The 24,933-nt window shown below is 66.8% G+C and overlaps 1 protein-coding gene across 1 annotated transcript in view; it reads right to left on the reverse strand.

The window, feature by feature from the left end:
* The window catches only part of PLCH2 (phospholipase C eta 2), a 27,312-nt gene extending 2,647 nt beyond the window's left edge, over positions 1–24,665 (reverse strand). The window contains 23 exon segments of the mRNA XM_029227069.1: positions 71–176; positions 179–1,069; positions 2,522–2,819; positions 4,947–5,026; positions 5,437–5,583; positions 5,901–5,985; positions 6,065–6,189; positions 6,883–6,990; positions 7,417–7,599; positions 7,688–7,785; positions 8,154–8,236; positions 8,564–8,710; positions 10,978–11,136; positions 12,145–12,252; positions 12,646–12,817; positions 14,376–14,496; positions 14,775–14,978; positions 15,130–15,223; positions 16,704–16,874; positions 20,116–20,246; positions 20,448–20,690; positions 22,469–22,615; positions 24,542–24,665. Of these exon segments, the coding sequence (XP_029082902.1) occupies positions 71–176; positions 179–1,069; positions 2,522–2,819; positions 4,947–5,026; positions 5,437–5,583; positions 5,901–5,985; positions 6,065–6,189; positions 6,883–6,990; positions 7,417–7,599; positions 7,688–7,785; positions 8,154–8,236; positions 8,564–8,710; positions 10,978–11,136; positions 12,145–12,252; positions 12,646–12,817; positions 14,376–14,496; positions 14,775–14,978; positions 15,130–15,223; positions 16,704–16,874; positions 20,116–20,246; positions 20,448–20,690; positions 22,469–22,615; positions 24,542–24,665 (4,025 nt within the window).
* Between the last annotated feature and the right edge of the window lie 268 nt (positions 24,666–24,933).

The raw sequence follows: 24,933 nt of genomic DNA on the forward strand, positions 1-24,933 counted from the left end.
CAGCCGGGACCCCGCTGCCCCCTCCCCAGCCGGGACCCCGCTGCCCCTCCCCAGCCGGGACCCCGCTGACCCCTCTCCAGCCGGGACCCCGCTGGTGGGCAACGTGATGCCCCCAGCCTGCTGGAACCCCGTGAGCCTGCGCAGCTGCTCCGTCAGGGCGTCCAGCCGCGCCCCCCCGCCCTGCCAGCCTCTCCCCAGCCAGGCCCAGGCCGCGGCCCGGGCTCTCCACGCGGGGGGGCAACGTCGTCCACGGTCAGGTCCCCGAGGCTCTTGGACTTGGCAGCCACAGTGCAGTCTGGGAGGCCCACCAGGAGGTGGTGGGCCCAGGGTGGCCATGGGGCCAGGGGGTGGGGCTGCAGCTCGTCAGGCCCCACAGGCAGCTGGCCAGCAGCCTGCAGGTTGGGGTTGGATTTGCTCTTGGTCACAGCGGGCAGGTCCAGGCAGGCGGCCGAGGCCAAGCAGGGCCACAGGGGCAGGCGTCCTGCCGGGACCCCTGGGAGGCTCTCAAGTCCCAAGCCCAGGCCCTGCAGGGAGAGGTCGATGACCGTGTCACCAGACGACAGGCTGGAGGACGAGGACACGCTGCCACAGTGGCTGCTTGGCTCCAGCGGCTGCCATAGCGGGTCACCGCCAGTGGCATCCAAGGACACGACAGGGCGGGGCCTGGCCAGGGGCCACCGTCCACCCAGGGACTCCGAGGGGACCTGCCCCTCGCTCTTGGCCCTTCTGAGCACGTGGCCCAGAGCCCGGGGGTGGCCCCTGCCGTCCGTCTGGCTACCGGGGGCCCCCTTGCAGGCCCCAGCAGGGCCCCCGCCGTGGCACGCCGACTGCCTGCTTTCAGGGGCTGGCTCAGCGTTCCCTTGGCTCCCGGTCCCGAGCTGGAGGGGCCTGGAAGCTCCCAGAGCCGCCCTTGGGGGGCTCGCCGAGCTGGTGCCGGGCCCTGCAGAGCACTGGGGCCCTCCAGGGGCGTGGCTGGGGGAGACGGCCCCCAGCGGTGGGGGGCCAGAACCCCAGGCTGGCTCCTCGGCAATGGTTTCCAGGCTGCACAGGGAGGAGAAGGGGTGGGCGTCTGCGGGGAGAGGGAGAGGCAGATGTCAGGGGCGCCCGCGGGGCTCCAGGCCCCTCCACGTGCTCACAGCTGCCCCCACCCTGCCCCCCCGCTCCGCTGCTGCTGGGGGAAGAGATGGGCCTGGGCGCACAGGCAGGGCCCTCCTGGGGCCGGCACAGCTCGGCCCACGCGCGCCCGGGCCCTGTTACCTGGCACTCAGCCGCTCTCAATCCCTGACTAGGAAGGCAGCGTGGGGACAGAAAGGAGAAGAGGGTGGTCAGTGCCGGGGTGGGGCTGGCCGTGGACAGACGGACGCAAGGCTGGGCGGGTACAGAGGGGGAGCGGGAGGGTGGCCCAGCTTCCAGCACGCCCTCCCCGGGCTCGGATTGCTCCCTGTGACCAGGGGCCACAGGCAGTGCTGTCACGACCAGCCCTGGGGCCGGGGTGGGGGCTCCAGAGCAGAGCTGCTCATACATGCGTCCCCAGGGCCAAGGGCCACGGTCAAGCTGCTCCCCTCACACTTTGCAAACAGAGGCCTCTACGTCGAGACTCTGAGCCCCAGCCAGGAACCCAGGCCAGACTCCCCAGAGGAGTGCGGTGCCGGCCAGGGGCCAGGGGGAGGCAGGAGGAGGGCCCGGAAGCTGCCCCCGGGCCCTGGCAGTCAGGCTGGGCTCCAGAGGCCACCCTTTGGGCTGCAGGCCTCGGCAAGTGGACCCGGCTCAGACTCCCCAGTCCCCAGCCCGGGGTGAGGACGGCTGCGGCCAGAGCTGCAATCACTTTCCCAGCCCCTGGGGAGCATTGGGGGCCTACGGGGCAAATCATGGTCAGACGGGGGTATGGGGGCTGAGGGGCCCACGGGACCAGCCAATGGAACAAGGAAACGAAGGCCAGTGAACACACGGAGGCCACAGTTCTGGACACGGAAGCACAGCGGGGACGCCAGCCAGGCCATGCGGGGGCAGCGTGGGAGCCACCACGGGGACACTGCAGAGGAGCGTCTGGGCTTACCGGTGGAGAGCACGGGGGACTTACTCCTAATCTCCTCCAGCTTTTGAATGAACAGGGCGTTCATCTCCCTCTGCAGGGCCCCCGCCTGCCTGCGGGCGCCCTCGGGCCAGCAGGGGGTCCCCTCGGGGCTGCCTGGGCTGCTGGAGTCCGAGGACACGAAGCCGCGGCCGCCCGGCCCCGGCTGCCGAGACCCAGGGCCCTTGGGGGCCCCTCTGCTTCTCCCAGAGGCAGTGTGGGGCGCCCCCAGCGAGCCCGCCCAGGCGCGGGGCTGCTGGCTGATGGCCGCGTGCCTGCTCTCGGGCCCCAGGCTGGGCAGCTGCCCCCTCCGCAGGCCCTCGGCGTCCTCACCGGTGCAGGAGCCCACCACGCACTTCATGCAGGTGGTGGCCATCCTGGCAGGCCCAGGGCCCTCGGGGGCCCGCGGGGGCCGCACCTGCACCGGGCTCCTCTCCACCGGTGCCTTACCTCGAGGGCTGCGGCTGCCCAGCTCCTCCAGGGCCGGGGCCTCGGGAGTGGGGCCGGGGCTGGAAGGTGCCGCGTCGCTGGCCTCCCCCTCAGAGCCCAGGTCCTGCGGGCCCAGGACCAGCTCTGGGAAGGCCTTGCGGCCTGGCTTCTGACTCTTGGTTGGGGCGCTGGCCGTGCGCCGCAGGAGCCGCTGGCTAACAGAGGGCCGGGGCGGGGGCCGCCCAGCAGCATGACTGTCCAGGGAGCCGGGCTTTGGGCCTCGGAGGAACAGGCCTTTTAGGCCCAGAGCCTGCTTGACCTGCAAAAGAAGGAGATACATAGCCGACAGCTGGGCACCAGGGGCCGGAGACTGCCCAGCCCTGTCCAGCTGTGCTCCGGAGGCTGTGGCCCGGGAGAGCCTGCTGCGGCCCGATGGGCCTGCTCGCTTGGGGCACCACTCAGGGCTGTGTGTAAGCAGGACGGTCTCCAGGGAGGCTCTACCAGGGGCGGCGGAGGCTGTGGCCTCAGCACAGCGTGGACGGCGCCTGCCTGCACCAGGGTGGAGGGAGTGGGCGCTGGCGGAGGGTCTGTGGCTCTCAGGGCAGGTGGCCAGGGAGTGCTGGAGCGGGGAGGCCCCCCCAGGGTCTCCCAAGCAGAGACCTGGCCCCCAGCCCTGTGCCCACCGCACTCTTCACCCCTCCAGCCCCTGGGGCCCCAGCTCTGGCAGGGCAGGCTGGCACGGGGCCCCCAGGGTGGCCCTGGTGTGGAGAGCAAGATGGGGTGTGAACCAGACGGAGCACCGGTCCCGCCCGCCCCCAGGCACCGCGGCCAAGGAAGCAAGCACAGCCAGGTGCAGCCCCGCGCTCGGCTCACCCATGCTCCTGCCCGGCCCTCTCCCCTGGAGGTGCTGCCTCTTCCGGGAAGCCTTTCCAGATGCCTGCCAGGCAGTCCTTCCCAGACGGCCGGGCCCGGGGGGCCCCTACAAGGCCTCTCCCCGCAGCCTCCCGGCCTGAGGACGGCAGCCAGGGTCCCCAGGACCGGCTGGCACGTGCCTGGGTCAACACCGGAGAGGCCGGCAGGGTCCTCACATGCAGAGACCCTGGAGACAGCCACGGTCCCCGCGACACGGGGGCACATCTGGGCAGAGGCATTAGCGGCCAGCACTTGAATCAGCTGTCTGATTCAAGATCCCAAATCCAGAGCAATTTGGTCAAAGTTGGCTAGAAGGTCATTTAGAAGAAGGTCCAGAATTCAAGCTCGGAGCTCCTGGTCCCTGGGGTCTACCCCACCCCCACCCACCCGCCCTCCCCCTCCAGCACTGGGTGTGGAAGCACAGACAGATCAGAGGGGCACACAGGCAGGCGGAGGGCAGAGGGAGGTGGGGGAGAGGGAGAGGGCACGGGTACTGGGAGGGCCGGCAGCTAGAGGACTGGACACAGGGAGGCACAGGGCAGGGCGGGGGGTGGGGGAGGTGCAGGAGTCGGAAAGGCCAAGGGTAGGAGGAGATGGGCCAGACCTCGGGGCGGACACACAGGAGGCCTGGCTGAGGTCCTGGACCTGCCTCATAAATGCTGCTCTGTGCCTGAGGATGGCCCAGGGGACCCGGAACCACGTCCCGACCCATGTCACATGAGCTGACAGTCTCCAAAATGCTACCAGGAATTCACGGATGCTAACGGGGTGGCCTGAGCATGCAGGTGGGGGGCGGGCAGGCCACGCCGCCCCCGTGCTGGGGTACCTTCGAGCTCCTAACAGGGCCGTGCTTCTAAAAGTAGACTTTGGACATACAGAAGCCCACTGCAAGACCAAAGAGACAGAGTGAGGCCGTGAGACACGAACAGCAGGCGTGGAGCACGGAGACGGAGACACAGGACCGACAGGGTGACCACGGACGCACAACGGAGCTGGGAGGCCTGCGGGGCCTCCGTCGGCAGCACGCAGGGCCGAGGAACACGGTAGGAGAGAGACGGTTAGTGCCGGAAGCCACATGGACCCCCGTGTGTGCCTGACAGACCACCGCGTGCAGCCTTGCTAGGCCCCAAACTTAGAACCAGGGACCCCTGGGCTCTGCAGACTGGGGAAGTCGGAGTGAGACCCCGTCCTGGGGCAAATGTACTGGGAGCAGGTGAGGGACGGGGCAAAGCCAGGCAGATGCCTTCGAGGAGGGACAGAGAACCAGGGGACCCCGAGCAGTAGAAGGGGAGGCTCAGGAGAGACCGGAGGGGCCGGGGCTGCCCAGGAAGGGCCATGGCTTCCACATGCTCGTGGCCACACTGGCCCCGGGACATAGAGGCGCGCCCGGGGGCCCCGCCACTCATTTCGTGGATGGAGACACAGGCCCGTCAAGGTAAGCACTAGGCCTCATGGCCCCAGGGACACGGATGGGGTGGGGCTGGGGCTGGGGCACCCCTTTCCAACAGCAAGAGACCTTGCAGGTGGCACTCACCTTACCACTGATGTCACTGACGGCCACGTGGACAAAGATGGAGGCCTCTTCCATCCCCTCCAGGTACACGTGCCGATAGCCTGAAACAGCCGGGGTCATGCTCACCACGGCTCCTACCCACCCACGTCCCCCACACTCTACTTAAAGGTCCCAAAGCCCTGAATACAACCTGTGAGCCCGGTCCTGGGGCCGCTACCTCCTCCAGAAAGCCTGCCAGGATTGCTCTCGCCTGCAGAGCAACCATCTTCTGGGGGCTAAGGGGCTCCGCAGCTGGTGCTCCCCTCCCCCACCCTGACCACAAAGTGCTGTAGCCTTGAATCCTTCTCAGCTCCCTCGGTATCCCCAGGCCCGCCCGTGGCAGAAGACAACTCAGGAGGAAGCTGAGCCCCACCCTGTCCTGGCGTCCTCTGCTGGCCTGTGGGGGACGTGCTACGGGGGGGCACTGGCCCAGGGCTCTGCCCTCCCCCACCCCCACTGGCCCCCTGCCCACCTGGCATCATGCTGCTGAAGGCCAGCGTCCTTTGGCCTATGAAGTCACGCCCAATGGGGTCATGGTCCCAGACGAGGAAGCGCACCAGCGCTATCTCAGGCATGTGCACCGTGAACACCAGGGTCTCCTCCCACATGGGGTTGAATCCTGGAGGCCACCAGGAGGAGGTGTCTGTCACCTTTGCCCCACCCCCACCTCTCAGACAGGCCAGTCCCATCCACACCACAGCTCCAGCCTGGAGGCCACAGGGGCCCACGCCCTCTCCCAGCACCTCCTCCTAGGCTGGCCACCGGCTGAAAGAAGCAACACCGGAAGGCCAGGCGGCTGTCACTGGGCGTCCAGCCAAGGGGGCATCCTGGACAGTTATGTGGGTCACAGGCGGTGGCCCTCACCCTTCCCTGGTGTCAGCAGCACAGGAGCTGTGACGGGGCCTCCGGGCGCCCCCGGCCCTCCCGCGTCCTCACCGTTGTCGTCCACCACGCGCGTCTGCTCCTTGCTGCAGTCCACGGGGAGCCCAATGACCTCCACCTCCACGAAGGGGTCGATGATCTGGCACACAGTGCAGGGTGGCACCGGGGCCCGGGCCAACGCCCCGGCCCTCCCTGGCCCCCCAGGCCCTCCCTCCTACCTCCCCTCGGTCCCCCAGCATGGAGTCCCGCGGCTTGGGGAGCTGCTGTCCACTGATGATCCGAAGCACCAGCTGCTTCTTAAGCTGACCGGGCAAAGGGTCCTCGGAGTTGGGGTTGAAGACGCCTGAGGGGGGCCAGGGTAGGCTGAGCAGGCAGGGCAAACCCACCACCGGCTCCCGGGGCAGCCCCAGTGCGTCCACTCCCACCTCCACCCCATCCACTGGATGGGAGCCCCGGGTGCGGGAGGGGGAGGGGAGGCAGCCTTCCAGGGCAGGGGTGGGGGTCGGGGGCCATAGGCCGGTCGCCTCTGCGGCCTCCCCATGATGTGGGCCCAGCTCGCTCCTCCCACAGGTGGACCACGGGGGCTCAGTGCGAGGCCACACCACCTCTGGGTGGGGGGGGCTGGGTGCCCGGGGACAGGGTCCAGGGTGGGGAGCCCTGGGGCTGCGCACGTCGATAACTCGAAGAGGCCACTGCAGATAAACGCTGCACAGCACAAGCCGAGAGGCACGTGGGAGGACGGGTCAGGGTTACGATGGGAAGAAACCCACAAGTCGTTTTCAGCACATCGGGGAGAAAACTGAGGTGACCGAGAAGGGAGGAAGTGCCAGGCAGACCTCACCCAAGGGCACCTCGCCCGGGGACCCTCGCGCTGGGGCAGCGTGGGGAGGGGCTGCCCGGCAGGGTGCCCGGCAGGGTGGCGACACTTCCCTGTGCCCCAGCCTGACCCGCCAGGTGGCCTCGCCGTGGCCGCCCCCTGCCACCTCCGTGCAGCAGCCCCCACCCCCGTGTCCCCGTCCTGGGGCCACAGCCTCACCCTGGCACATGCACTGGGGCTTGAGCACGTAGCCACAGCTGCCGTTGGCGCTGAACTTGGCCCGGTTCAGCTGGAGCATCCGCCCCTCCGACTGGTAGTTCAGGGCAACTGTGGGGAAGGATGTGAGGTGGCTGGCTCAGTGCCCAGCCCGTGTGTCCCACCCGCCGCTTCCTGTGAGCCCGCGTCCACTACGTGAGCAGGGGCCCTGGGGCTCACGTCGGGCACGACCAGGGCCGTGCGTCCCGGCAGGCAGGACTTCCCACAGAGCCGGCACAGCGGCCCCGCGCACCTGAGGAGCGTGGACGCGCACCTGTGTCTTTCCCGCCTTGCCCTGGGGTCCTAAGGCCCCCGCCCCAGCGGCCCCCACCCCGGCGCCATCCTGGTGAAGTTGGCTGGATGCCGCGAAGGTTCTCCAGAGCCAAGGGCAAGCAGAGAGGCCGCGGAGAACCCAGCTGCACCCCTTCGCCAGCCCGGCCACCCCAGCCCCCACGCCCACCCATCTGGCAGCCCGGCCGCCCCAAGCCCCGCGCCCACCCATCTGGCAGCCGGTGTTCCAGAAGGGCTGTGGGTTGTAGTTGCTGGAATCCACGCGGTAGGAGGAGGGGTAGATGCGAGAGAGCTGGTGCTGGTTGAAGCGCAGGTACTGAGCCGGCTTCTGCTGCAGGATCTGCTGGGCCTTGGTCTCGCTGAAGGATGACACCTGCCAGCTGGACGCCACTGCCGGGTGAGACGGGCGGCGTCAGGGCACCAGGTCAGCCACCCCCCCCCAGGGCCCCGATTCCCCCGCCCCCCAGGGGCCCCTCACCCTCCATCTCCACGTCGTGGATGCCCACAGACTTGGTGTATTTGACCAGGTCTGAGAGGGCCCGGGACAGCTTCACGGTCTTCTTCTGCCGGGTGGCCCTGCGGGAGGGGTGGGGTCAGGACCTGGGTCGCACGCCTCCCTGTTCAGGCTCCGGGGAGCGTCCCTCAGGCATCCACTACGCCCCCGTGTTCCAGGCGTCGGGACACGCGGCGGACGTGCTGAGAGGTGACACTGGGGGAGGGGGCAGGTGGCCAACCGCGACAGCTGCTACAGAAACGAGCACGGGGACCGCGCTGGCCAGTCTGGCCCTGCACCCCGGGGTCCCTGCCCTGGGCCCCCACGGCCGCTCCCCACCGTGCGGGTCCCTGAGCCTGCGCATGTGACGCCCACCGTCACCAGGACAAGGGTCCCAGCGCGTGCCGCCACGCTGCCTCTTCGGGGGCCCGGCATGGAGGCAGGCACTGACCCTCGGCTCTGGCCGCCCTGGGCATCCGGGCCCTCGTCCCCCTCCTCCACGCTGGCCGCCTTCTTCAGCTTGCCGCTCTTTTTCTGTGCAGAACCAGGGCAGAGTCAGGACGGCTGGAGCGCCAGGCCCAGTCGGGCCGTCTGCAGAGGCCAGGACGCTGCGAGGGAAGGGCCTGCAGCCCTGGGGTCCCGGCGCCCACCCTGCAGCCGGGCCTGCCCCCTCTGCAGTGCCCTGCTTGGCCCGGGCCCTGGGTGACCTGCACTCCGGGCGTCGACCAGCGTGGACCGGGGGAGGGCCATCGAGGCACCTGCTCCATCCAGCCCCGCCCAGGGCGTCAGGAATCCCAGAGGCCCTTGGTCCTGGAGGAGACCCCCCAGCTCTGGCTGGCGCACGTGGGGAGCCCGGCAGACCTTGCGCTTCAAGAAGCTGCCCGCGAGGAGGCGGCCGTTCTGTCTGCTGGTTCCGGCCTCCTCGGCCTGGGAGGAGAGACAGGCAGCGGGGCTGGGGCCCGGGTTGGGATGGGCAGCTCCCCCCAGATGCCCCGGGCTGCCACCTTCCTGGAAGGGAGGGAGCTGGGAGGGGCGTGGAGGAAGTGTGCCGGGAGCAGAGGCCTGAGAACAGCGCTCGCGCGCACGCCCGCATCAGCTCCCCACGATGTGCCGTTCGACACTCCTCCAGTGCCTAGTCTTGATTTCTTCCCATGGATGGTGACGGCCTAATAAATGCCGCTTGTGTGTCCGGAACATTCCTCGGCGTGTCCGCTTAGGTAATCCTCATACGGGGGTCCCGCAGCTCAGGAGTCCCCGCCTGCTTCTTGCAGCGGCAAAGCTATTACCTACTTAGACAATCCCCTGGGCTGTGGCCATTTACCGTTACCATTTGCACTCGGGGCTACGGTGAGCCTCCTGAGGCTGCAGGACCAGCTGCTTCGCTGCTGTTTACAGAACATGCGCGTTGGCGGCTCCCCTCCTGCCCCCACCCGAGGGGCCCCCGGGCCTGTCCCTCCCCGCTCTGGGGCCGAGGCACAAAGCTCTCATCCATCCTGAAGCTCAGTCACACCTCTGGAGCGGCTGGGAGTCTGTGCCAGCGTCCCCGAGGTCCCTCGTCACAGCCGTCACCAGCCGCCCCCCAGCCCCTTCCACAAATGCCCCGCCCCCGCCCCCGAACTCTCCCAACTTTGCTCAGGACGTGCCCACCAGGGCGGGAGCCGGCTTCGCAGCCGAGGTTCCCTGTCAAGGAGGGGCTTCAGCCAGGAGCCCACACATCTGCACGTATCTGCACACGCGCCCTGCGTGCACCCACGCGAGCTTGTGCGCACACGCCTCCCTCGGCCATGCCCCTGCCTGGCTCGCTGGCCTCACCCAGGAAATGAGCAGAACCCCTCAGGTCTGGGCTCCGGCCGCCGAGCAGGGAGCCTGGAGCTCAAGCGGGAGATGCGAGGCCCCCCCAGGCCCGGCCAAGGAGGGCAGAGGGGTAGGGACAGCCACGGGGCCACCCCCCACCCCCTCCTCCGCCCCCTGGGGAGTGCTGTCTCCCACCCGCTGGCTGGCTGCCCAGAGGGGCGCTGGTCCAGAGCCCAAGGCGCAGCAACGGAGGCGCTCAGAAAACCCGCGAGCTGGCAGAGGTCGGGAAGCCGCGTTCACGGTGTGTCAGGAGCCGGCGGGGTTGACACACCCCTTGGCTCTTTGCACCGCGTGGTCACCCAGCACACAAGCACCCCTGAACCTGGCCACAAGCGCGGAGAGGCGCCTGCTGGCCCAGATCCTGGAGAAGTGCTGCGGCCACAACCAGGATCTGCTGTCACCCACCCCCACCGCGCGCACCCCAAGCTCAGCAGGGGAGGCAGCACCCGCGTGCCGTCCTCGGGGGGTGTGGGAAGCCCCCCCCACCAGGACACAGCGCCTGACAGGCCTCGTGCTCGCAAAATGGGGTCTGCGGGGCCCACCGGCACCCTCCTGGCCCCAAGGCCAGCTGCCCCGCCCATCACAGCCCGCGCAGGGCGCCGGCTTTCGGGCCACTCAGCTGATGGGGCCACATCTCCAGCGTTTGCCGGCCCCTCCAGACGGCCCCACAACTGCTCAGCCGCATTGGCCCGGCCCCCATACGCTTCACATCCGCCTTGACGGCCCCCACACTGTTCTCCCACAGAGGAACCTCCCAGAGCTCGGCAGCCCTTCCCTGTGCGGCTGGAGGGCCTCTGGGCAGGGGGCTGCACAGCTGCCCAGGACTCACTCGGCTCTGAGAGCCTGGAGCCCCTCCCTGTCACCACCAGACCCCCCAGGCCACGCCCAGGTCCTCTTCGGCAAGGAGCTGCAGGTGCCCCGGGGGCTGCCAGCCCGCTCCTGCCCACAGGCAGGGAGGGTGTGGGCTAGAGGAGCTGTCCGCAGGCCTCCAGGGGACAGGCTGTCAGCCACACAAACAGGGCAGCCCCTCCCTGGCCATCTGCCTGTGACAGGGTGACAGCTGGGGGTCCCTCACGGTGAGAACTGGAACAGCCAAGTGTGAGCTCCTGGAGGACCCGGAGTGGAGATGTACACCAGAGGCAGTGTGTGTGTATGCGTGCAGGTGTGTGTGCAGGTGTGTGTGTGTATGTGGCCAGGTTTGGGGGGGGCCGGTGTGTGTGCGTGCAGGTGTGTGTGTGGCCAGGTTTGGGGGGGGCAGGTGTGTGTGCGTGCAGGTGTGTGCGTGCAGGTGTGTGTGTGTGGCCAGGTTTGGGGGGGCAGGTGTGTGTGTGTGCAGGTGTCTGTGCACAGCTATGCAGAAACCTCACGCTCCGGCCCCTCTCCCAGCTGCAGGCCGACCCCGCCTGCCTCGGGGCTCCCACCTTTTTGGCCTCTGCCGTGTGCCCGAGTTTGCCAGGCGGGGGCAGCGTGGACGCGGTGAAGTCACTGGGGTCTTCGCAGTCCCGAATCTTCGCCTCCTTCATTAGGGAATCCAGTTTCCTCTTGGCAATGTTTTCCACACGCTTCAGATTGGTGGAGGCCTGCAAGAGGCGGACGGCCAGCCCCTTGGCCTCGGTCCCCAGCTTGCGGGCAGCAGCGGGGACAGCGTCCGGTCTCGGGCAGGGCCAGCACCACTTCACGCTCAGCCCACGTGAGCTCCAGCTCACGCCTGGAGCTGGCCCCAGGCTCGCTCCCACATCACGTTGCTGTGCGCCCCGGCATGTGATTTGTCCCGGGGCCTCAGACAGTGCCGAGCAGGCCCTGAGGCCAGGCCCATCTGATTCTAACACCTGTCTCCTTCAGGTGCACGATGCTGCTGCCGGACCAAGTGGACCGCTCACCGGGCACCCGGCGGCCACTCTGGGCTCTGAGAGCCGCTCAGCGGCTCAGGATCTGGGAAGCCACCACCAGCCACCGTGTGCCTCAAGGAGATGGATGGGGTGGGGACAGACCCCAGCGTGGCCCTGACCAACTTGGACCCTCCAGGCAGGGCCTGGGCCTTGGGCATCTGGGCACCCCCATGCGCAGCCAGGCTGGAGTGGGTGCAAGGTGGCCACCACAGACCGAGGGCTTACTATCACCCCTGGCCAGGCAGGGAAACGTGCAAACCCACCCAGAGCGGGAGGAATCCACTGCCTCAGGGCTTTCTAAAACAATTAGCCAGCCGCACAATTCTTTTCCCATCTGATGGTCCCTCAGGGAGAAATAATACCTTGGCAGTACCCAGAAGGGGGAAGAAGCTAATTAGAGAGTCCCCACCCCCACCCCCGCCTGCCCCTCGGCTGCTCAAAGCCCTTGTGAGCTCCTCAGCCTCCCAGCTTTGCCCCTGGTCCCAGCGACTCTCTGAGAAGAGGTGACAGCCGCTAGCTGGGAACTCGGGGTTCGTGCCCTGTGTGGGGGGTGCCCAGCAGCCTGGCAGCTTTGCAAATCACCCTCAGGATCTGCCCCCTGCCCCTCTGTCCCTGCCACCTCCCTTCTGCACCAAGGCTTGAGCTGGCTGTTCAGGTCTGCAGCTCCCCCGGCCCCGGAAGCCCCCCGCGCCCACTCACGTCCCCGTTGAGGAGCTTGCAGTCCTCGTCGATCTCGTCTGCGCTATCCTCATCAGACACCTCGCCCTCCTCCACATCCTCGCTGATGTTGGCTGGGAGCTTCTTGCCCTGGGCGGGAGGTGGACCTTGGCAGGGGCCCTGTGGGAAGTGCTGGGGGGCCGGCACCCACAGGAACAGCAGCAAAGCGTAGGAGCCTTTCCCAAGCTTGCCTGTGGCTCTCAGGCCGGGGGCAGGGCCAGCCCACCCATCCTTGCGGCAGCGGCGTGGGAGGGACATGCCCGGGTGTGATGCCAAAGGCCCCAAGTTGATTGACAGCTACGGGGAGAAGGAGGCCAGGTCAGGGGCAGGGCTTGCCCTGTGGCCCCTCAAATCTATCACAGATGGTGCGGAACCCCAGCCTGTCCGGAGCAGGGCCTTGCCCTTGACCTGACTGCAGGTTAGAGGTCGGAGGTCAGAGGCTCAGCAGGACGCTGGCCCCAGGCGGGGTAGGCAGGGGCTCACCTTCACCAGGATCTTGCCCTTGAGCATCTGTGGAGAGGGTAGCATGGTGGCATCCTCGCTGCTTACTGATGACAAGTCCAGCTTGTCCCCAAGGATGTCGGTCAGATACTGGGCCATCTTCTTCTGCTGGACGACACTGCAGTGGTTCTCAATGGACAGGATCACTGGATACCTGTGGCCCCAAGAGGGAAGGAGCAGAATGAGGCCAGGGGAAGGCTAGGTCTCACCTATGTAGGACTGCAGGTCACCTGCACCACTGCATGAGGAGGAATCTTCACAGGAGCCCAGGATAGACGGGGCTGCCAGCCACTCTGGGAAGGGGCCCACCAATGGCTTTCAAAAGCAAGAGAGTGTGGGGGAAAGGAGCTGGGAGACCTTAGGGATGGGTAAAGAAGGCATGTACTTCTTCTCCCAATAAGAAAATAACAAAGGCGATTAGAAACTCCAGGAAAAACAAAAGGAAACGTTCAAGCAAGTCATGGTTTGAAAATGACGTGGGGGACCTCCCTGGTGGTCCAGGGTTAGGGCTCTGCACTTGCACTGCAGGGAGCCCAGGGTTAGGGTTAGTCCCCCTCTGGTGGGGGAACTAATATCCCACAAGCCACACAGCACGGCCAAAAAAATAATGGCGTGGACTACACCGAGGTGCAATGGATAGACTGTGAGAGAGATAACCCCATTCACCGAGATACTGCAGACGCTGTCCTGTGCGTGGCCCTGGGGCCCAATAAGGAGGGAGACATAGCCTGGTACACACCATCGGGGGGAACGTCATTATTACCTACGTGGTGCGGAGTGGGGAGTGCAGCGTGCGGACTTTCATGATAAGCTCTTCAGTTGTTTATTTCTTTAGTCTTGTGCACATTTACTTGGATTTTTGCCAAAAGGCAACATAATCCTTTTAGAAAATGTAAATGACCCAGACCTAGAAGTCAGAAACTAGAGCAAGAGGTGGGCGAGTCCTGCAATGTGAGAGGCACGGCCTGGGGCAAAGGTCCACCCCTCCCCATTTCCCAGTCAGGGCACCGAGGCCTGGGGGAGGACCTTGTGCCCACAGAGATTATGCTGGCATGGGAGGTGCAAGCCCCGTCCTGAGACCCCAGCAGGAGACCTGTGCGTCCCAGCCCCCCTGCTCTGAGACGCCCCCTCACCTGCAATTCCAGAGGCCAGAAGGCCCTGCAGAGATCCCTCCCTCCCACCCCTTCCAAGACAGAGCCTGTGCCAGGTCTTCCCAGAGGGGCATCTCTGTTTCTACTTCTTAAATCAGTCTCGTTTCCCCTCCCCCCTCCTTCACTCTCACCGGCGAGCCTCACTGAGCTGAGACTCGAGGGGAGTAGTGTGGGGAGGCCGTCTTCTATTCCCAGAAACGAAACTGGATTTTGTTCAACAGTGTCTCTAGCCGTTCTGAGTGACGCAAGTTGAGTCTGGACACAGAGTAACTTCTTAAGAGCAATTAGTGCGGAGCCACCACTGTGGAAGGCCTCTGACGCCAGGTGTCTGTGGCCCGGGGCCGCTGACACACACGCCCTGCCTGGCCCAGCTGTTGCTCCTGCGTCCACCGCCTTCCCTCTCCTCTGCCCCTGCCCTGCCCCTCACCCTCAACAAGAAACCAGCCGCCAAAAGGTTGCACTGCTCCGCAGAAAGGATGTACAGGAGGGGCAGGATGAGGCCCTTGAGCCCCCCCCCCCCCCCCCCCGGGCCAGCCCCCCCCCCCAGTCCCAGCCACTCACTCGTTCTTGACGAAAGCGTATTTGTTGATGGTTTCAATGACGTCTTTGAAGAGGATCTTGGAGGTCAGAGTGTAGCCATGGTGCACAATGGGCTCCCCGTCAGGCCCATCCCAGCAATCCACTGCAGGCACACAGGCCTCGGTGGGTTCCAGGGGCCGGACCACCGCTGCCCAGAGACCCAGTCCGTGGACGCTAACCGGACGCGGTCCTCTTGTGCCGCAGTTAACACCAGGAGAGACGTATCCCGGCCCCGGCCAGGCAGAGGGCAGGAACCGTGCCCAGAGACTCCAGAGGGCTCCTCGGGGCCACCCCGCCCTCCCACAGGAGACATCAGCCCACGGCCTAGGCCCGGCCCCTGGGGCCGAGGGGCGTGCTGGGTCCCAGAGCCCCAGCACTCACCCTCCACGCAGCGGCAGCCGGCCTGCAGGACCCAGGCGTACATGTCCACCCTCGACTGGGACATGAGCTGGTCGCCCACGAGGTAGGTGTTGTGAGACGAGGTGATGAAGTAGTGGCTCAGCGGCCACGTCATGTCCTGGTGTACACGGTGGTGCTCCGGGTTGAAGATGTCGCCAGCAGGGCTCCGAGTGTAGTTGGTGAAACCTGCTGGGGGAGCGTGGCGGGGGCACGGGGCTCAGCCCTGTGCCAGCCCCGCCGTGGGCTCATCTCGGGACCACCCGCCCCCATGCCGCGTGGACCCCTCCGCACCCCGCTGATCCGGCAGCGCAGCTGGGCCGGCGTGGCGCCCACTCACCGTCAATGCCCATGGTCCCCTTACTCTTGTTCTCCGGGCAGGGCTCAAACTGCTCGATGATGTCACGGCAGCTCTCGAGGGTCACGCCCGTCATCTAGGCCAGAGCAGGGGCTTGAGGCCAGGCTGGCCCATCTCCGGCCCCACCGCGGGCCGCCTCCGCGCACGGGCGCTGACCACGCGAGGCTGAGGCCCTGGTCCCTGCGGCGTGCTCCGCCGGTTGGGGGGCTCACTGGCCACCCCCAGTGGCATGAGACTTGGGACTCAGTGACCAGCAGACTCCAGAGGGTCCCCTGGGTTTGGAAGAGCTGGCGCTGACTGAGGACCCCTGGCAGGGGAGGGGTCTTTGGCATCATCCGCCAGGCCACCCGCCACCGCTGCTGTGTTAGGGGTCTCGAGGGCCGTGGACCAGGGCGGGCTGGCAGGGGACAAGGCCTGGTGTGAGAAGGACCACGTCCCATCTTGGAGGAGCCCAGGGGGCTCACCTGGCCCCTCCTGTCGCCTCCCCAAGTCCCTCGCAAGAAAGCTGTGTGTGGCAGCCGAGCCCAAGGTGGCCTTGCCCATCGGTGGACCCGTGTGTCAGAGGCTGAGTGACTTCCCAGGGCCCCACAGTGCAGCCCCCGGGAGCTCCCCGCTCCCAGAGGCAGACCCACCAGCAGGGCTACCTGGACGTCCCCAGGAATGTGGGGATGGGTATGTAGTGGGGGGAGAGGGGCAAATGGGGTCAGAGCTTGGAGCAGCTGTGGACCCAGGAGGCCCAGAGTCAGGGGCCAGGGCTCAAACCACCCAGCCGGTGGATAGTTTGGGCCGCAGACGGTAAGAAGAGCTCTGGAGAGCTTAGGGCGAAGGTCAGGGAGCAACGGGTCAGTTCTACCCATCCCAGCCCGGGCCGCGTTCCCTCCCTCCACCCCTGTCGGAACAGCGGCCCCTCAGCCTCACTCCGGCGCTGCCCACAGTAGCCGCACCCACGCCGTCTGCGGTCCGAGCCCCCCTGTGGCAGCGCTGTCCCCTCAGGGGGTGGCCTTCCCCCCTCCAACCCGGGCCCGGGATGAGGGGTCCAGGCCCCTGAGCCAGGCAGCGCCCGGGGAGCACTCAGCCTCTCAGGACGGATGGGGCGCCTGGGGCCGGGGACAGTAGAGGCAGGCACACCCTGCTGACACCCAGAGGCACCTGCACGTCTGCTGGACAAATGTTGGAGTGAGTTGGCAGTGGGCCCAGAGCCCTGGGGGTGGGAGCCAGCCAGACCCACGTGGCTGGACCAGGCCTGAAGGCTGGGCCAAGGGACCTAGGCCAGAAGATGCTCGACGCCAATGTCGGGGCCGGGGTCAAGCACGGGCTCACCTCTGGGAGTTCCGGGGGGGCCACGGTCAGGGCTGAGCCACTCTCCTTCCCCACCAGCTTGGTGGCTGTGGCCCGAGCCAGGAACCGAGGCAGGTGCAGTAAGTGGGCCTCAAATGCCAGACTGGTGCCCACACTTCCCCAAGCTCTCAGTCACACTGTGGACGAGCTCAAATGCCCCGGGAGGCCGCGGTGAGGCCACAGCCACCAGGAGCCCGGCTCCTGCCGGGGACGCTCACCTTCTGCTCCACCTCTAGGAAGCGCTGCAGGTCGGCGGCGTCCAGGTGGTCTTTGTGCTCGCTGTAGGCCAGCATGAGCAGGTAGAGGTCCCGGCGGGTGGACATCATCTTGTAGAAGGCACAGAACTCCTCGAAGCCCAGTGTCCCCTGGTGGTCATCTGTGTCTGCTTCCTATAACGCAAGGCCTCCGGGTCCCCTCACATCCCACCCTGGGCCTCAACCGCGAGGGTGCCTCCAAGCTCCCCATTCCTCAGTCAACCCTGAGTCGAATCGCCCCTCCCGCTTCCAGCACCACTGCCCATGTCACGGGCTCACGAATGCTCCCCAAGCCTGGCAGCGGCATCCTCACTGGGCTCCCCCTCGCCTCTCCCACCAAGAAGCCACCGAGTGACCCGTTAACACAGCTCTCACCCCACCTCCCCCTTTCCGAGCCTTCCCAGGTCAACCTGCAACTGAACCCAGCAAAGTCACCCCACCCTGGAGAAATACCCCACCCAAGAGCTAATGCCTACGCTGGGCTGTGATCTGTAACTAGGGTTGGCCATCCATTGATTAGAGAAGCACAGGGCCCCCGGACATGCAGGAATCCCAGACTCCGGCTGCCACAGCAGAGATGCGAGGACAGTGGCTGAGACCAGAAAGCAGCTCACACAATTCCCACAGGAACCCCCCAGGCAAACCCACCAGGCTACTTCATGAATCCACTCACTCAGGGAGTACCTGCTGAGGTGTCAGACCCTGGGGACACCAAGAGCCCAGGCCAGGGACAGACCCAGAGGGCAAGGGCACCCAGTGCTGGAGGCCAGGCTGCCCTTAGGAAGTCATGGGGGTCCCTGGAGCTGGGCCAGAAGGGCCATGTGGAAGGTACTCAAGACCCTGAGTGCCAAGGTTGGGTCCTTAGCCTGGTGAGCAGGGTGGGGGGCGGGGGGTGGGGGTGGGTGCGACTGCCCGGCAAAAAGAGACACCAGGTTCAGCACCATGGAGAGCAGTGCACGCCAGTCTCTCGGGGCATCTGCATTGTCTTTTCTCCTATGGCCACACAATCTGGGGTGGCTGGAGATGGGAATGAGGCCCCCTCTGAACCAGAAGTATCACCAGCGAGCCAGGTGCAGGCTACAGCCACCCCCATGTCCCCGGCCCCAGAGACAGTAGGGCTCCTGGGAAGGCTGCCCTGCCTGCCCCGGCCCTGTGGCTTGGCCCCTAGGTGGGCGCCCAGCACAGCCCGAGCATCTCCCTCCAGGACCCGGGTGCCCATGCCGGGTGCTCACACCAAGGCCAGGACAGGGCCAGCTTGGTATGAGGGGCCCAGCCCAGGGCCACCTGCACGGGGCCAGCGGATGCCAGATGAGGATCCCTGTGTCTGTGCCAGGTTCGGGGGCAGCCCTGTGTCTAGAGCTGGTGGGACGGACCCAGGCAGGGCACTCGCTGCAGGTCAAAGGGCCCCTCTGGGACAGAGTCGGGCTGGAGGCCCTCCCAGGGGCCGAGGCTGCAGCTGGGCAGAGATGCGGGGTGATCTGGCCTCTCCGCGGGCTCCGGGCTGGGCAGCATGCCGAGGCGGTGGCTGAAAATGCTCTGTGACGACGAGGCCCTCAGGGGCCTGAAAGGCGGCTCTGAGCCCTCGGCCCCAGAAATGCCTGTCTATGTGGTCATGCAGCCGCTCTCCTCTCCACAAAGGGAAACCGTGGCAGCTAAAAGCACACGCCAGCCGAAGCTGTGCTGCTGGGCCAGGCCTCAGAGCCGCCCAGGGTGCGGCCTGGCCTATGTTCCACGGTTATTTTAGGCTTAATGAAATTACGCTCAAGCCACTCGTTACCCACCATACAGATCTCTCCTTTGATTAGGGCAGTTCCAGGCAGTGGAAACAATATTGAGATTTCTCGACCATAAAATTGTTACTAATTATCAGAGCCACTCTGCCCGGCTGGAGGTCAGCCCTCCTTCCCTGGGCTCCCGAGCGCCCACAGAGGGCCCCGTGCAGATGGGCAGGGAGGCCCAGGTGCTCAGGGGCCACCGTGGACAGCGCCCACTTGGCACTGAGCTGCCCAGGGTCTGGGGTCAGCAGCTGTGGCCCACAGCCCCCTGCTGGCCTTTCTCCAGGGCCCCACTGGCAGGTCCTCCTTGAAGCGGTCTGGACAGCGCCCGGACACCACTAGTCCTGGGGCTGGTCAGAGTGCTTTGTGGGGAACCCCTTTTGTGCCCAGGGGGTGCGGGAGAGGCCCAGACTCCTTACAGGAGGGGCAGGGGGCGTGGGTTCTCCGGAGCTCCCAGCGGGGGCATTTTCAAGCCAGGTCTTGGTGGTGGACCTTCAGGCCCCAGAGGCCTGTGCCCACTCGCACCCATTCCGTGGGGGGCACTCGTCTCTCGTCCTGCCTCCGAGGCCAATCTGAGCCCCTGACACAGCCTCACCGTTCTGGAAGGCACTGCTGACCCCCGAGCTGCCCCTGGAAGCAGGGCAGGCAGGGAACGGTGGGGCTGTTCTGCGGGCCTGAGCTATCTGCCGGCCCCTCACTGCCCAGGCCGGCTCTGTCCCCACTGGGGCCTTCAGGAGGGGCCCTGTGAGCCCCCCAGTACTCACTCAGCAGTCCGAGAGCATTCTGCTCACACCACCCCGCCCCCGCCATTCACGCACAGATCCATGTGCTCCGGGCCGGCCAGCTCCCCTCGCTCCAGCCAAGCACAACCTCCCGTCCCTCATGAGAGCCCAGAAGGGGGCAGCTGGGCGCCCGAGCCTCGTGGAGCGGTTGGCTCTGTGTGTGTGTGTGTGTGTGTGTGTGTGTGTGTGTGTGTGTGTGTTGGGGCGCAGGGCCTGGTTCAAGCCCGCGGAACCCTCTTCCCAGGTGGCAGCAAGACAGTGAGGCCTGAGTGAAGTGGAGTTTGCTCGCCCGTCCCCACCTGGATCCAGGACCTGCTGACACCGCCTTCCTCCCCCGGCCCAGCAGCGGTTCCGCAAAGAGAGAAACTAATTACAGACAGTAAAGGCCGCCGCTCAACTGAGGGTGCATTGTCATAACTGCTAACACCGGGGTGGCTGGGCGGTGGGTAACCAGAGCTGCTGCCCAAAAGGCAGGGCCTGTGCACCCCACTAAGTCTGGGGAATCGCGGGGCAGTGTGGGACGTGGGGTGCAGGTCCTGCGGGTGGTTCCCCTCGCTGACCTGGCGCCTGCCCACATGTCCGGTCCGCCGGCCCGGGGAGGCCCCAGGAGCTGCTGCAGTGGTGCCGGCACAGCTGCAAACAGGGGGCAGCTTGGGGCATCTGACTGACCGCCCCGCACAGGTGCAGGACGGCTGCTTCCCTGCCATTTCCTGCAGCTTGGATGGCACCGCCCGGGACCTCCTGCAGCTTGGAAAGGGCCGGCCTGCTGCCGGACACACGCTCGGGGCCCGAGACCCCTGGCGGCCCCGCCGGCCTCACCTTGAACATCTGCTTAACCCTCTGCCGTGGCAGGTTCACGTTCAGCTTGTGTAGCAGCTGCAGGACCTCCCCGAGGCTCAGGCTGCCGTCGCCGTTCTTGTCGGCCTCGTCAAACGTCTGCTTCAGCCACTTTGGGGCCAAGTTAGGGGCCAACGGAGGTGCAGCAAGGCCAGCTGCGCCTCCCTCCCCTCCCCTCCCCGGGCAGGAAGGCGTGGAGGACCCCGCCCAAGTTCCCCTTCCCGAAATATGTGAGCCAGCTGGGGCTCACCTGCCCCACACGGGGGACAGTGAGGGGTGGTCCCCGGGGCCCTCCCGCCGTCCGCGAGGATATTGGTCCCGGGTGCGCTGGCGGCGGGCCAGGCTGTCCTCATCACGGATGCCAGCCATGAGGTAGCGCAGGCCAGTGACCCAGGTGCGCGCCTCGTCGCCGCTGGGCGAGACCAGGTCCAGCGACTCTCGGTGGCTGCCGTAGTAGATGCTGAAGCAGCAGTTAGGGTCGAAGCTGCTGTCGGGGAAGCGCTGGAAGACCTCTGACTGCCGCCCCTCGCTCACCTCCTGGATGGAGTCGATGGAGACTGCAGGGGGCGGGGGGCACGGTCACAGCCCTCCCCAGGGCCAGGCGTCCTCCACCCGCAGGCCCCAAGGTGCTCTCAGCAACAGCTGGGGCCCTTTGGGGTTTCCCGCCCCGCCTGAGCCTGGGGCCGCCTCGGTAATAGAGTCTGGCACCAGGTGGGGGGCGGGGGGCAGCGGGGCCCGGCTTGGCGCGCACCAGCTCAGGCGCCATCAGGGATTTCATGACTGGCTGCAGCGCCTGCAGCTCCGTGGAGCCTCCGTTCAGAAGCTGAGTCACCGCAAGGAGATGAGCTGAGAAGGGCGTTTGTAGGGTCTGTTCCTGTGCCTGAGGCAGGGCCCCTTCTCAGGCAGTCGGGGCACAGGTGGGCAGCATCCCCGCTGGGAGCAAGCACCCTGGGCTCGGCACAGCCAGGGACTCCAGCACTGCACCCCCTGCCCGGCTCCTGCCCCCGGCGGCAGGCTCGGCACCACCCCGGACGTTATCGTGTCCCGTGCAGTAACGATGGGTCTTCCCCACTCGCACAGTGAAGGGTGCGCGAGTCCTTCTGTCTTCTGCCCCCACTACCCCCTCCCCGGGAGCTCCCGCCTCCCCAGCTCCCTGTGCGCACGCATGTTCGTGGTGGGGGTGGGGGTTCTGGGCCCCCAGATTAGGGGGCGCTGACAGTCAGGAGACAGCTGCCCCCGCACTGTTCCTCCCTCCTGGGGACCCCTCCATGGCCAGAGTCAGCTGCTCTCCCCCCATCCTAGCCTGCTGGTCTCTGCCCTGTCACCCCTTCCCCAGAGGGGCCTCCACGACCCCCACCCACCTGCTCCCCTCTATTTGCCATCCTGTGTTCTCGTCACTCAGCATGACGTGAAGTTATCCTACCGTTAGGTGGTGTCACCCACCTCGCACTCAAAAGACGAGCTTCATGGCGGCTCAGTTCCCAAAGGATGCCCAGTGCTGGGAACAGTGCCTGGCACAGAGCAGGCGCTCCGGATGGAGCACAGGGGCTCCTGCCTGAGCAGCCAGTGGCGGTTCCACCTCCCCGGGGCCCACAGGGCAGTCCCAGCCCCCTCCTCCAAGACACCCTCCCAGGGGGCTCCACAGCGTGGCTCTCTCCTGGGCCCCATGGTGGCAGCAGTGCCCTTAGCAACCATGGGGCTGAGGCCCTGCCCCGGCACACCTGCGTCTCTCCAGTCGCCAAAGCCAGAGGAGGGGCCATAAAGTCCCCTCTCTCGCCTGTAAGGACTCACGTGTCTCTTCCTGACCCCCAGGACCCCCAGCCTGGTCCCTGCCCAAATCCTCACAGCTCATTACCCGCCACCACCCATCCAGACAGCTCTGCAGCCTCCACACGCCTGTCAGCTGCTCAAACCCCAGGCTGCCTGGGCCAGCATTCAGCACCGGGGTCGTACCCTCAGGGTGCCCAGCAGGGTCTCTCTCTGCTCATGAGCGGTCTTATCTCCCCGGCTAGACTGAAAGACTTTTGCCTCTCAGCGCATCTCAGCATCCGGAGCAGGGCTGGGCACTGGGGCTACTCAGTCTCCACTGAGTCCCAGAGGGCGCTGCTAGGTGGGCAGCAGGGCCAGGGCCCTCACCCCACTGCGTCCAGATGTCACCGAGGATCTCCAAGGCCAGCTGAGCCCATGGGCCAGGCCTGGGGACTTCCAGGGCTCAGGTCTTGCTGCCCCTTCAGCTGCCCAGTGGCTGCTCTGGGAGGGTCCTCTGCCCCCCTGGGTGCTGGTCTGGGGGCTCTGCCCTGCCCACCGCTCCCCCACCCAGGGCCACCCCACTCACTCTTGGCCTTCTCATTCTTGCGTGAGGGCCGCCAGCGGATGCAGGAGCGGTGTTCATCCAGGAAGTAGAAGCGGACCAGGCCCTTGGAGCTGCCACGGAGCTTCACCATCTGTGTCCCCGCCTGCATGGCACTCATACATCGCTCCACTGGTGGCCCACCGACCCGGCACACAGACGGACCGACACAGACAGACACAGACAGACACAGACGGGGTGCTGGTGAGCGTTGCAGCGGCCCCTCCATGCTCATTGCAGCCTCAGCCCCGCCCCCACGCGCTCAAGGGGGTGCAGAGACCATCCACCCGCCAGGGCACCGAACTCAGACCCCAGGCCTGCCTGAGGCCCCAGGTGCTGGCCCAGGCCACAGGTCCAATCTGGGACCCTGATGAGAGGCCAGAGTCCACACAGAGAATTGGACCGATTCTGCCCAGCCGGGCTCCTGTTGGCCTCCCCAATGGTCCTGCGGCCCAAGGGCCAGGCGAGGTCCCAGACGGGACCCTTCCCACCCCCCAGCTCTGCCCTGCTTCAGCGGCCTCCCACCCACCCCCTTCCACCACCATGACCTGCCCCAAAGGCTATGACACACGAGAGGACACAGGGATGGGTGGCCAAGCCCGCTCTCAGGAGCTGCTAGGCAACGAGGTCCCGGGCCAGGCACAGGGTGGACCCAGGTGGGCGGCATGCAGGCAGACCCCCACGATGCCCAGCCTGGCTCACTGGCCCGGCCGCAGGCGCTCCTGAGAGCCTGCATCCCCTTCCCGTGGCATCTTCAGGAAACCGCCCTCCTCACACGCGCCGCAAGGGTGGCACCACACACATCCACCCGGAGGCCACAGAGGAGGCTCCATGAGGCCAAGGCCCCACACAGGTCTGGGAAGGTGCAGAGCCCACACATTCCCCCAGGGGGCCCCACTGCCTCTCCCCCCTCCCCCCCCCCCCCCCCCCCCCCTCCCCCCCCTCCGCCCCCCCCCCCCCCCCCCCCCCCCCTCCCCTCCCCTCCTCCTCCATCTATTCAGCCTCCTGTCTGCAGCTTGTGTATCTCCCAGGTACCAGGGGAGGCCATGGCTGGCCAGGCTGGAGAGGCAGCAGGCCCTCCAGAAGTCCCAGGGACGGGTCTGTCCTGGCCCCACTCCGGCCCCTCACAACTGCTTGCTTAGAAAGCCCGGGACCCAGGAAGTACCAACTGGTGAAGCACCAAGTAATTAACCCACGAGGCCCCCCCGACGAGGAACCCTCAGGCGGTGTGTGGAGGCCCATGGGCAGTGTCAGCCCGAGGGAACAGGCAGTGAGGACTTCTCAGAGGAAGCCAACCTCTGACCTTGAACTGCAGGCATTGGGTGGGGGGCACAGAGGGGAGCCGTGCACAGGGAGGCTGGGCTCCAGGGGAGACATCAGGAGGTAAAGACGCGGTATGGCTGCCAGGACGCAGGTAGCAGGTGGGAGGGGAGAGGCCGGGGATGGGGACAGGGGTGGGCCCCCGAGGCCTAGAACCAGGTTCTGGAAGGCGGTACCTGGGCCAGGCCCCATCTGCCAGTTGGAACAGAGAGCCGGAGGGGCCCCGCCAAGACAGACACTCTACCCTCCAGAGTCTCACGGCAGTGTCGGGCACTCTGCCGGCCTCTAAGGGCCGACACGTCTGGCACCAGCATGCTGGCCTCACCACACCTGGGCCGAAGGTGCCACTGCCCCCCAAAGTAACAGGGACCCCCTCAGGGAGTGTCCAGCCGCACATCCACCAGGACCATGGCCCCGGCCCCTCCTTTACCCCTGACTCCCCCACCCCTTCCTTCCCCACTGCCCCCCTGGGGTTCAGCCTCCAGGCCCTGAGCGGGGGCTCAGAGAGGCGCACCAGGGGATGCTGCCGGAGTCCCGTGACCCCCAGAGGGAGACCCAAGGGGTCAGGAGGCTACAGGTTTGCATGGAGGTGGGGTGGGAGCCACCAGGCCTTTCACAACCCCAGGAGCAGCGCCCCCCCATCTCCTGAGCCCAGTGACCCGGGGGCTGGGCGGGGCTCTAGCCAGGGAGGAGCAGGCCGGCCCTACCCCAGATGACCAGACAGGGCTGCTCCCTCACCTAGTGGGCCAAGCTGCCACTGCGAGGACACAGCCACGCTGCCACCGACCCAGAGGAGGGCCTCCGCCCGGCAGGCCACCATTCCCTTGGTCCGGCTGGGGTTAAATGGCCAGGGGACAGACATGCCCCGATGATGGCCAGGGGTGGGCTCACGGAGGCCAGAGAGGGCCAGCCCCCAGCCCCACCTCAGCGGCAGGTCAGGCGGTGGCAGGCAGCCCGGGGGTTCCAGGGGGCCCCCTTCTCTCCTCGGCTTCTTCCTCCCCCTCACTGCCCACCGAGGCCCCCACAGGGCTGCTCCCAGGCGCCTCTGGCATTGGCCTCTCACCTGCTGTCCCCGATGGCCCCCGAGCCAGCCCACCCGCCCCCAGGGCCACAAAGGGGTCCCAGGAGAA

Source organism: Monodon monoceros, unplaced genomic scaffold (genome assembly GCF_005190385.1).
Source record: "Monodon monoceros isolate NGI ecotype Baffin Bay Population unplaced genomic scaffold, NGI_Narwhal_1 Super_Scaffold_18, whole genome shotgun sequence".
Classification (NCBI taxonomy): Eukaryota; Metazoa; Chordata; class Mammalia; order Artiodactyla; family Monodontidae; genus Monodon; species Monodon monoceros.